Source organism: Sminthopsis crassicaudata, chromosome 1 (genome assembly GCF_048593235.1).
Source record: "Sminthopsis crassicaudata isolate SCR6 chromosome 1, ASM4859323v1, whole genome shotgun sequence".
Lineage (NCBI taxonomy): Eukaryota > Metazoa > Chordata > Mammalia > Dasyuromorphia > Dasyuridae > Sminthopsis > Sminthopsis crassicaudata.
The window spans coordinates 624,148,180-624,159,743 of NC_133617.1; the positions used below are offsets into that span (position 1 = coordinate 624,148,180).

General features: G+C 37.7%; 1 protein-coding gene across 1 annotated transcript in view; it reads right to left on the reverse strand.

Moving 5' to 3' along the window:
* The window catches only part of SLC1A3 (solute carrier family 1 member 3), a 103,016-nt gene extending 93,247 nt beyond the window's left edge, over positions 1-9,769 (reverse strand). Inside the window, exons 1-2 of the mRNA XM_074282641.1 lie at positions 9,628-9,769; positions 7,798-8,096 (exon numbers count right to left, since the gene is read on the reverse strand). Coding sequence (XP_074138742.1) covers positions 7,798-7,978 — 181 coding nt within the window. The 5' untranslated portion in view covers positions 7,979-8,096; positions 9,628-9,769. The remainder of the gene's footprint in view (positions 1-7,797; positions 8,097-9,627) is intronic.
* Between the last annotated feature and the right edge of the window lie 1,795 nt (positions 9,770-11,564).

Here is an 11,564-nt window from a genome sequence, read left to right on the forward strand (position 1 = left end):
TTATATTTAAAATTTATACAGAACTTTGTTATTATTAGTGTTATTTTATTCCCTTATTTAAAACAAATCCCTAATTTAGAAATAGGAAGAGAGTAGAACTTTTACAATATAATTCTTTTCTAAAATCCTTGTTTATTTATTTTTTTCTTTCTTTCTCTTCTAGAACTTTAGTTCAGCCAATATTAATATCCATCTATGGATCTACTCAATTTCACTGGATTCAGCAGACCTACACTTTTTCAGAAGGGCCACCATTTTTCCTCTGGCCTATTTATATTCATTGATTCCACATCTTGACTGCTAAATGCATGACCCTTCTTGGGATATCGGCCTAATGCTGATGCAGTCTCCATTAATGTTACAAAAATTGGTTTCTTGAACCATCATCTTGAGATTTTTTTCTTTCTTTCTCTTCTAGAACTTTAGTTCAGTCAATATTAATATCCATCTAAGGATTTACTCAATTTCACTGGATTCTTAGGATTGAGAGAAATGCACCCCTGACAAACTGAAAAGTTCCTTTGACTTTCTGGGGAAGGGAGAGAGAATGTGAAAAATATAAAATCATCTATACTTTGACTACTTCTTTGTTTTAATCAATCAATCACTGGTAGCACTTGTTTTTTTGATTTTGAAAGATCATGTTTATATGTTCCTTGATAAATTTATTTAAAGTTTCTTAAAGCTACTTTAACACAGCAATCAATGCTCATCTGTGTGGCTGAAGTTGTCCTCTTTGGCACTCTTTGTTTAGCTAGACTGAATTTCACCCTCTGTTTTCCATTATGTGGAAACTTTTTTCTTCTACTTAAAAAATCAATTTTGTAAACAAAGAAAGACTGATTATAAGCAGTCTTCACTTTTCATCACTCCCCAACTCCCCACCCTGTTCTTTGTATACCATTTAATAAAGGTCAATCCTTCACTTTACATATTTGCCCACACATATACTGGTTTTTATTAAGGTCTACATAGAGGAAGATGAAAGCTCATGTTTCAGAATTCTATCCTTAAGATAGAATTCTAGGAATATAACTCATTTAAAAATGATGACAATCTATGTATAATTGTAGAAAGATAGTTACATCCATATAGGTACCCACATTAGATTCAGATAATCATTATTCTTGGCCTAGCACAAATAAATTACTCTCTATTCTCCAATGAATAATAGCCCACTTCTGGCTATTCTCATTTGCTATATGATGTGACTGAGCTTTTGAAAAGCTAGGTAACTTGTACAAAATCCCAAACCAGTAAGCATCCATGGCAGTATTTGAATCCAGGTCATGAATAAAGCAAAGAAGGAATAAGACAACTCAGCCATACCAGGGACCTAGTTGTTACTGGGTATAGAGTTTAGATGGGAGAGCGAAAAGGCCAGCTTGTAAATTCCAAACTGGGATCCAATTTAGGAGGGACAAAATCAATGGGAAAGATGAGGGTAGAGAGAGGACAGAAGAAAGGGAAGAGGAGAAATGACCAACTTGTCATGATACAATTATGTTGGTTTGTTTGTTTTTCCTCTAAATGCATTTATGTACTACCATGGAGCCAATGATGGCTTAGAACCGTCCTTAGAAGGTTAATATGAAAAGCAATGAGATAGAGACAGATTTAAAGCATTCAAAAAGTCTTTAGATACTTGATATCACAATGGGGAGATCACTATCTTCTTCTGAGTCAGTTTCCTCATCTGTGAAATGGCAATAATAATAATGTTAATCCTTATAATACCTACCTTACCAGATTGGTATGGGGGAAAGTATTTCTACAGATGTCAGCTACTGTTTACCTTTCTATTTCCAAACATGATTCTGTCTGGAAATTGTTTTGGATGTTTGCATTTTTGAGCATCCTTCATCTTTTCGTTTCCCTTTTATCCATTTTACTCTGGAATATGAAGGTGGTGAAAACCAGGTTGGTTCAGAGAAGTTAAGTAATATGCCCAAGATCACACAGGTGGCAAAGTTAGGGCCAGACCCAGAACCTTTGACTTCTTTTGTCCAGCACTCTTTCCCCTATACTATAAACTTTTGAGGCAAGATAAGACTAGGAGAAATTAGGTTACATCTCTGACCTCCTTTGTCCTGCCTCACATTCATAGAGTAGTAGAGCTGAAGCCTCCATGTTTTTCTACTAGTAAGTTTATTTACATCCCTGATAATGGCTCTTGCTAGAAGATGTGGGCAATATGCTGAATGTAGATTTACACCATGGAGAGCTCCAAAGCAGTGAACCCAGACTGCTGTGCTGGAGAGCTCTAGGGCTTCTCACTCAGAGAGGTTAGAGATCATGTAAAATAACTCATTTGGCAGCTGAGGAAACAGAGGCAAAAAGAGATAAACCGACCTGCTCAAGTTCATGCAGTTACTAAATGGTGGCCATATGACTAGAATCCAGCCCCTTGATTCCAAGCCCTAGACTCCTTCCAGTGCACTCTTTGTCCTATCCCACTCTCATGCCCTCCAGCTCCATTTTTGGCATGCCCACTAATCATCCTGAAATTGATAGCTCTAAAAATAAATCCTATCCATTTGTTCTTCAATTTTTATGGACACTTAATGCTGTGGTGAGCCAAGGTTACCCCATGCTACTGTGGCCCTGTCCATCAATTTATCAACCAATAAATACTTAATAATTGCCTGCTGCATACTAGGTACTATGCCAAGTCTTTCTTATATTAGAGTTTTTTTTTTAAATATGGTAATTTGGTATTGCCTGCTAAACTGTGTGGTCTTTGTTTTTTGCCCTTTTTTGTATACCTAGCATTTAGCACAGCTTGGCCCAGGCTAAGTGCTTGCTAAAGGATTGTTGACTGACTGACTGATAAACCATTATGTTTGTTGTTTGAAGCCTGTTTAGCTAAGTTTGGAGAGGCTTATCACCAGATTGGCTGCAGGATGATTGTTTATTTTTATTTTTTTTTTTTTTTTGGGGGGGGTGAAACATTAGAAAGCTATCAGTTAATTTATAAAAGGGTCATGAGCTGTAACAATGGAGAGAATACCTGCATTAATGAAATTCCAAGTCCTGAAATATGTTAGAGTGAAACTTTCTTGAATCCCTCTTCCTTTGCTATATGAATTTGGCAAATACTTATAAACATATATGTGTACTTTAATAGGATTGAAGCTTCTGTATAGTAGGAACTTTTAAATTTCTTGATTCTCAGTCTTTAACACACATTAGACCTCTGAAACGTCCTTCATCTCATGGTGCACGTAGAAAATTTCAATTTGGACACATAGTGAATAGATTGCCCATCCTGGAGTTAGAAAGACTCCTCTTCCTGAGTTCAAATTCAGTATCAGTTATTAGCTGGATGATTCTGGGCAAGTCACTTAACCTCGATTACCTCAGTTTCCTCATCTGTAAAATGAGCTGGAGAAGGAAATGGCAAAAAAAAAAAAACAACCCACTCCAGTATCTTAGCCAAGAAAATGCCAAGTGGGGTCACTAAGACTCAGACACTACTAAACAACAACAAAATGGATTAAATGACTTTGTATTCACCGTGCCTCGAATAAAACATATAATAGCCACTTAATGAAATACGTGTTGATTTGAATCATTATTATTAACTCAGGCAAATCACTAAATCTCCCTCTGCTTCAGTTTGCTCATCTATGATTTTTAAGACCCCTTCAGACTCTAGATCCACAATCCTTTTTTTTCCCCCCTGAGGCTGGGGTTAAGTGACTTGCCCAGGGTCATATAGCTAGGAAGTGTTAAGTGTCTGAGACCAGATTTAAACTCCGGTCCTCCTGAATTCAGAGCTGTGCTCTATCCACTGCACCACCTAGCTGCCCCTAGATCTATAATCCAAAAATTTTGTCAAGATACTTATTCTTCCCAAGAATCCATTGATTCTTGTCCCTTAAATTAAGATATTTCTGTGGAAACTTGCTGAAGGTCTTGGTATTTGTTCTAACTTGATGAAGATCCTGACCAGGGCTGACAATTCAAGCATTGTTTGAACCAAAGCTACACCATGCTCCATATACACACTCCAATATTCCAGCCAATTCCATTAATCATTACCTAGAGTTTGAGAATTCCCTATATTCATAAAATACATGAACTTTAGTGACATGAGGAATTTATCTTCTCCTCAACTTAAGTTGCTTGGTTCCCAGGACCATCTCTACAAGACCCAAATCCCTCTGGATCAAGGAAAGTCTTCCTGGAAGAATGGAGGGCAATAATGTTCTTACATTGATAGTTTGGGGCACCCAAATGATTTAACAACTGTTCTGATAACAGATCTCATTAGACTTTTTACAGCTTAGCTTGGCCCTTAGTTTCTTTATCTGCTACTACCTTATTTCATAATATCTGGAATAAAGGTTTTTGCTGTTGTTGTTTGTTTTCTTTCTTTTTTGGTCTGGATCTGTTTTTATTCATGGTCTAGAGACTTCCTGCGAAAGGAAATGCTTTCCAGAAATTCTGGCAGGTAATTGGTCCATAAAGGAGTCAATCTTAGAATATTGCTTGGGGCACAAAGAGATTAAAAAACATGCCCTCAGTAACACACAAAGGAAATTCCTGAAGCAGGATTTGAACCCAGATTTTTCCATCTCCAAGATCAGTCCATTGTCCACTATAACTTGCTTCCTTTCCTAGAACACAGAAGATTTAGGAGTGTGGGTGACTTTCCTTCTATAAAATATTTTGTCATATTGATGGGCCAAAATTTGACTTGGACTCATGGAGGAAATAGCGCAGAACCAGTCCCAGTTCTGTGATTTATTCAGCAACTGTGCTTCTCACTGAACAAATTAAAGTTATATACCATTCCCCTCTAACCTCTGCTTCATATTTGGAATGTACATTTTGAATATATTTTTGTGGCACAAAGTTTGGAGTCTAAACACCTAGATTGAGATCCCAACCCTTTCACTAAGTATAACATATATATATATACATACATACATACATATATATATATATATGTATGTATATAGTCATGGCAGAAGCACTTCACCTGTATGGGCGTTGGTCTCCTCAGCTGCAAAATTAGAGTAGACAATGATTTCTAAGGCACTTCTCTACTTTAAAATTCCATATTCCTTTTACCAAAAAAAACCAAGAAGACATTCTGTCTTCAGTAAAGTTTACTAAAAGTATCCTTAGTGTTTAAAAATGACAAATATTAGCTTCTCACTTGGGGAGAATAACTGTTCTTTGGCTTCATTTTTTTCTGCCCCCTAGGCCATTATCTTTATATCTTCCTATGTGAAAGAAGTCAAATTTAAAAAAACCCACTATATTGTCTGGGCTTGTTCTTTCCCCCTTTATTAGGGTTGTGGGGGTGCTGGTAAACGTAAGTACGCATCCCAGTGACAAGATACATATAGGTTTTGTTCACACAAATGTCTTGGTGGAAGGTACACCAAATGAGAACGCTCTTCTTTTTCCTCTGGTGACTTAATGAAATGTCTATTTGACTATACACATCCTTGATATTGAGTCCAAAATGGTCTCCCTGAATGTCAGTGAGGTCTTTTATTTTCCCCTCTTTGTTAATGTCTTCTTGTTGTTCCCTCTATTGGATATCTGTCAGCAAAAGCAATGAAACAAGCTTTAAGCCAAGTTTTTTCCCCAGCTCAGTTTCCAGAGCTCTTAGGAAAAGCATCCTTAGCGACTTCACTTGTATTATGAGAGAATCACAGCACCAATATGGTAACTGGGTCTTTAAAAACAGGCATGCTCTTCCTTTCATTAGTGATCTTGGTTCTTTTTACTGACTTCTCTGGGAGCCTTCTACATACTCTGATTTTTCTTTGGATTCCTCATCACTTCTCTTCATTCAGGCTTTCCACAAACAGGTCTATTCTACAAACAATACCCCTCGGAAGGCCCCTTTTTTAATAGTTTTCTTTACTTCTTCCCTAAGAGAAAATGGCCAACAAGAAATACGAGTGCTCTTGAATTATTATACAATATACATAAAGGACACTTTAATGACTTTACTATTAGAGAGGTAACAGAGCTTCTGCTTAAAAAACTGATCCATTCTATGAGTTTCAATTAGGTTGTGTGCTATTTATGAATATCCAGCATTGGTAATGGGACTCTATTAAGAAGTCTAGAAAAGTCTTTTATTCTCTTCTTTTCACTTCTCTACTCTTCTCTTCTTTTCTCTCCTCTTCACTGTCTAATATGTCTCACAATACCTCAATTATTTTTTAGATTGTCTAAGATTGGGGTTTGTAGCAAAACACAATCCACTAGATATTTATGGAATAGGAAAAACTTTCAGACTCTTCTTCCTTTCAAAGTAATAAGCTACCAAGATAAGTTTTATGATCTCATTATCAATTCCTTGGCCAAATATTTATATCTCTTCTTTGAATAACTCCAAACTCAAGAAATTGATATAATTATAAGTTTGGACTTGGCTTTAAGGCTTGAATTTGAATAGCACATTGACAACTTTGGACTGTAATTTTCTCATCTGTAAAATGAAAAAGTTGGACCTGATATCTTCTAAAGACTTTTCTACCTCTAAATCTATAATCCTATGATTAACCAACCAACTGGTCAATCAATTAGGAATTAACACCAGAGCCAGTATTATCAAAATCTATTTGTTCAAATCTTTGTGATGCTAATGACTCTTTCACTTTGATTTTATTTTATACTAGAACAACTTAGATTGTTATTTATATTTTGGTGGATGTTTTAATTTGTGTTTATAATTTGTTGAGTTTTTACTAGTTTATAGATGACCAGTTGTTAATTACTCATGAGTCCGAAATCATGGCTAAGCCTGTGTTTGCAACTGTGACAAAATTCTTCATCATGATATTTTAGCAAAACCTAATTTATTGTCATTTTTGAGAAGTTATTGAAACTTGAGATATTAATTTTTTACAACAGTAGCCAATTTAAAAGTTGTATTCTAGCCTAGTAAAAAAAATGCTAAATAAGAAAATATGATAGCCCTTTTCTTGAGTTAATGTTTTTTGGAAGTTACAAAAGAAAATGTTGTAGAACTTCAGTCAAGCAAAATGATAACATTTCATTAATACAGATTAGTATCCACATGCTTCTTACAATGCAGAATTAATAATAGCTTGAAAAGTTTCCATAAGTTTAGAAGTTCAGAAAAGTTCTATCAATTTTATAAAGATGTGAATGAAAGAGCCCTGTGTGCAAGGGAAAGTGTTGAACAAAATAAAAGCATCTTTTTTTCATTGAACTTTTGCAGCTCTTGCTTAAAGAGCTCCCCCTCCCAAATAATTCTTCCATTAGTTGCTCAGCTCTGATATCTGGCTTTTGCCCAGCAACCAATGACCCTATAATTAACACTGGAGACCTGTATCTCTCCTTTTTTGACAGACTAATTGCACTTTTTTTTTTTTTTTAAGTGGAAGTGACATCTTATGGTAATTGCATTTTGGCAGAATCTAGTTTGCTTTTTTAAAGAATTGCTCCTGTCTAATAGTTATAATTCCATTCTGAATAGTCATAATGATAATAACAATTCTGTACATTTGTATGACTTTTTATAGTTTACACACCACATTTGTAACTCACTTGCTACTGAAATACTTTCTCTTCTCTATATGAACTAGCAAAACATCTAATGATGTTCCCACCAGATTTCCACATGTGTACTACATATCATCCCAAACAGGCCAACAAACCGCTCTGTTATAAATATCTACAAATCCAGAAGAAAACTGGAGATAGCCTCCTAATCACTCACAATTAGCTCATCTGATAACTTCCCTGGGCTGCCAGAAGCCCTGGAGAAACAAGATACACTTCTGGGATCCAATGACTTACCCACAATGACAGCGGTGACAGTGAGAAGAACAAAGGCATTCCGAAATAGATAACTTTTAACATCTTCCTTTGTGATGCTCTGTACTTTCTTCTTAGCCAAGAGTGTCCGTTTTCGGACTCCTTGCTGGAACCGCTCCATTCTACCCCCGGATCGGGGCTCTTCTCCGTTGCTTTTAGTCATCGAGCTTCAGGGAGTGTTGTCTTCTCTGATTTTTTTTTTTTTTTTTAAATCAGAACTGCCAAATTTCCTCTCCAGAAAAACCCAAGGTGCTTCCCTTCCTTAGTATTGGACAGCACAGCTAGAATACAAGAGGCACAGAATCCCGTCATACACTTCAGGAATGATCAATCAGTGTTACTTACTGGTCCTGTCTGTAAATAACATTGTACAACATTGTCTGGAGTGGGAGGGAAAGCCTAGAGTTAAGAAGCGGTGCAACTTTTCAGGTGCCAGGCTTCAAGAATAGACTGTACCTATTTTGTTTGAGTGCAAGTGTGAAAATCTAAATGACTCTGGCAGGGACTATTTTCTACTTCTTTCTTAACTGGTATGCAAAAGGTGCTTGATAAATGTTTTGTGGTTTATTTTGTATACATATTGCAAATGTATTCAGGTCAATAAAAAATGTCACAAGATTTAAATATTTGGAAGTCACAGTCTTTCTGCTACATAGATTAAATACATAGGCTTCCCTTTTTTCCATTGAGAAAAAGTCAGAATATTTATTTCAACTAATAAATATGGAAAGAGAGGGAGGGGGAAGAAAAGAAGGGAAAGAAAGAGAAATAGAAACAGAGAGAGAGAGAGAGAGAGAGAGAGAGAGAGAGAGAGAGAGAGAGAGAGAGAGAGAGAGAGAGAGAGAGAGAGAGAGAGAGAGAATGAGAGAGATCACGTTAGTGAATACATGTTATACCAGGGAAATAGATTTGGCAGTTTTATGTGGGTAACTATTTTTTTCCCATAAAAAATGTGTATTCTGAGCACATCTGTAAAATATCAGAGGCTAGAATTTATTTTCACTTATTATAACTACAAACTAGAAAGTAGCATTTGTCTTTCTGTTGCATAAAAATACACCGATGAGGAAATTTTATCGTTGATTTGCTTAATTTGGGGGCTTTCCAAATGCTTTTCTTTGATATTTGAACTTTATGTGGATAGTTTCTAGGACCATTGGTCATTCAAGAAACCACTTAAGTACAAACTTTTTTTCCTAGGTGGAAGTGAGTTGTTCCGATAGTCCAGGCTCCATGCTACTGCCCTCCGATATTTTCCAATTCATAGCTGATCCTCGCCAGGATGAATCAAAATCAGAATTGGAAGCATCTGTGGATGTCTGCGGGTGATACTGCGTATAGGGAGGGGGGATTCTTCAGCAGCGAAAAAGGAGTATGGAAAAGACGCTGCCTAGCAGTTTGGACTCTTAAATAAGACTGCAGGTGGTGAGTATATGAGGGGAGGGGGGAATGACTATGCAGGACCATGTTCAAGAGTACTAGATAAACGCGTCGCTTGGGGGTGGGGTGAAGGGGAAGAAGAAAGCGAACAGATCTTTTACTTCGCAAGAATCTCATCCTCAATAACTTTCCAACTGACCGACTCCCTTACCCCATCTTTGGCCACAGCTTGCCAGCAGCCTCTCCTGACTGATAAATACGGACTAGGAGAGGCGACTGCAACGATCGGATTCAAGTATTAAGCGTGCGCTTTATCTACCAAAATGGCTAGTTCGCTCACTCTGCAACTCCTTTGCCCCGGAAAACAAACCCTCTGGCAAAGCCAGAAGATGAAAAATGAAACCGGGGGAGAGTTTCAGGTACCAGACTTACCTTTTCAGATTCCGCAGCGGATTGGCGCCCCGGAGGCAAGGGGCCAGGTAAAAATCCCCCGGCAGGTAGAGCGGCAGCCAACGAAATCCGGGGAGAAAGGAACTGGGAGCGCTGACACTCCGCATGTGCTCCGCTCTGAAACAGCAACTTACTATCAGGGCAACTTAAGAAAAGGGGAGGAGACTGGGATCGGGCGAGGGGAGTGGGAAGGGGATGGCGGGGAGAGAAAACATCGCCGAAGAGGGAGGGAGGAGGGGAGGAACCCCGGGGTTTCTGGCATATTGATTAGCCTTGGCCCTCTCCGGGGAGCTTGATGCTTTGTTGTCCCCACTTCCACGCTTTGTCAGTTCACTTTCATTGGAAATGCAAAATCAGGACCAGGAAGAATTGACCAAGAAACACATACACACACACACGCACGCACGCACACAGAGAACACTGCAAGTCTTCATGATTAGACGTGCCATAGCGGACTTTTAGAACACGAAATTTAATTACATAACCTCTCGCTGTTTCTCGCTTAAAGAAGTAGGAGAGCGAATGCTTTTTTTTTTTTTTTTTTTTTTTTTTTTTCCTGCCTCGGCGGAACAACCGATAGTGTTGAGCAAGACTTCTTCTCCAGGCTGGGGAACGAAACCTGACATTACTCCGGAAAGACTGGAACATGACCAAGTATGGAGAGGGGGAAAAGCCTTGCTCCAAACTCTCCACTTTGCCTAAAGTTTCTCAAAAACAAGACGAGACCTGCCGATGGGTAAAAGCCCATTATAACCCACGTTGGCTGCCTTCTCTCCACACACTGCCGGCAGAGAACGAACCCTCAGTCCCTTCTAACGCAGAAAATACTTTAAAAAAAAAAAAAAAAAAAAAAAAAAAAGCAAGTCTTTTTCTAAGGGCAGTGCGCACAAATGCAAAGGCCAGCTTTTCCTGGGAGGAAGTTTTGGGTTTCCAAAGGCAATTTGGGGTTTAAATGGCCCATATGAGAAAGGATGCTAAACTATTTTCAAACCTCATTAAACGGGGAATGTAACTTTCCGTTGTAATATACTTTTCTCAAAAGGAAAGTGGATGGGGAGCGGGTTGGTAATCAAAATACTTTTTTGGGCAGAGAAAACATTTCTATTAAAAAAAAAGGTATTATTTTTCAAAATTTTTTCGTGTGAAATCTGACCGTTTTTACCTGTTAACTATAAGTGTGTCAGTCTTTTTTTTCTACAGATAAATTAGGAGAAATCAGGACCCATGATTGTCTCATTCGTAACAAGAAATTAGAAATTGGTAATTGATCATAAACATTGAAATTATAAAGGGAAGACAAGTTCCAAATGTGTGATGTCATGAATAGAGGCAACTCTCAATGAGGCAACTGCTTTGGTCATTGCCAACCAATAATTGCTTTTCAACTTGATAAATTGCCTGGGGCGCACTAAGATGTTAGCTGACTTGCCCAGGATCACGTGGCTGGTGCAAGTCACAAGCAAAACTTGAAACAAGCTTCTGGGCTCTGAGGCCTGTTTCCTCAGCTAGCCATTCACTGCCTCTCATAAATATTATAAAGTACAAATATTAGCTCCTGTTTAACAAAAACTTTTGAATTATGCTAAAAAAGCAAAAAAACACAATATCCCCTGAGTCGGAAATCCCACTGCTAGACAGATGCCACAAGGAAGTCACATTTATATGAAAATTCACAGTAGCACTGTTCCTACTAGGGTAAAAGTGGGGTGATTTAATCAGTAAACCAAATCAAGTTGGGCCAGTGCACTTTCAATGATAAGATGCCCAGGTGATCATTCAATTTTATTGAGAGGTGATAATCTAAGTATTAACATTTTTTAAAGCTATTGAATGAAATGAAATGATTGCTAGTCTCTTCCAGGTGGTTAACAGATTTTTCCATGCCCTCTGGGACTTATATAAAAACTTCAAGATAGCTG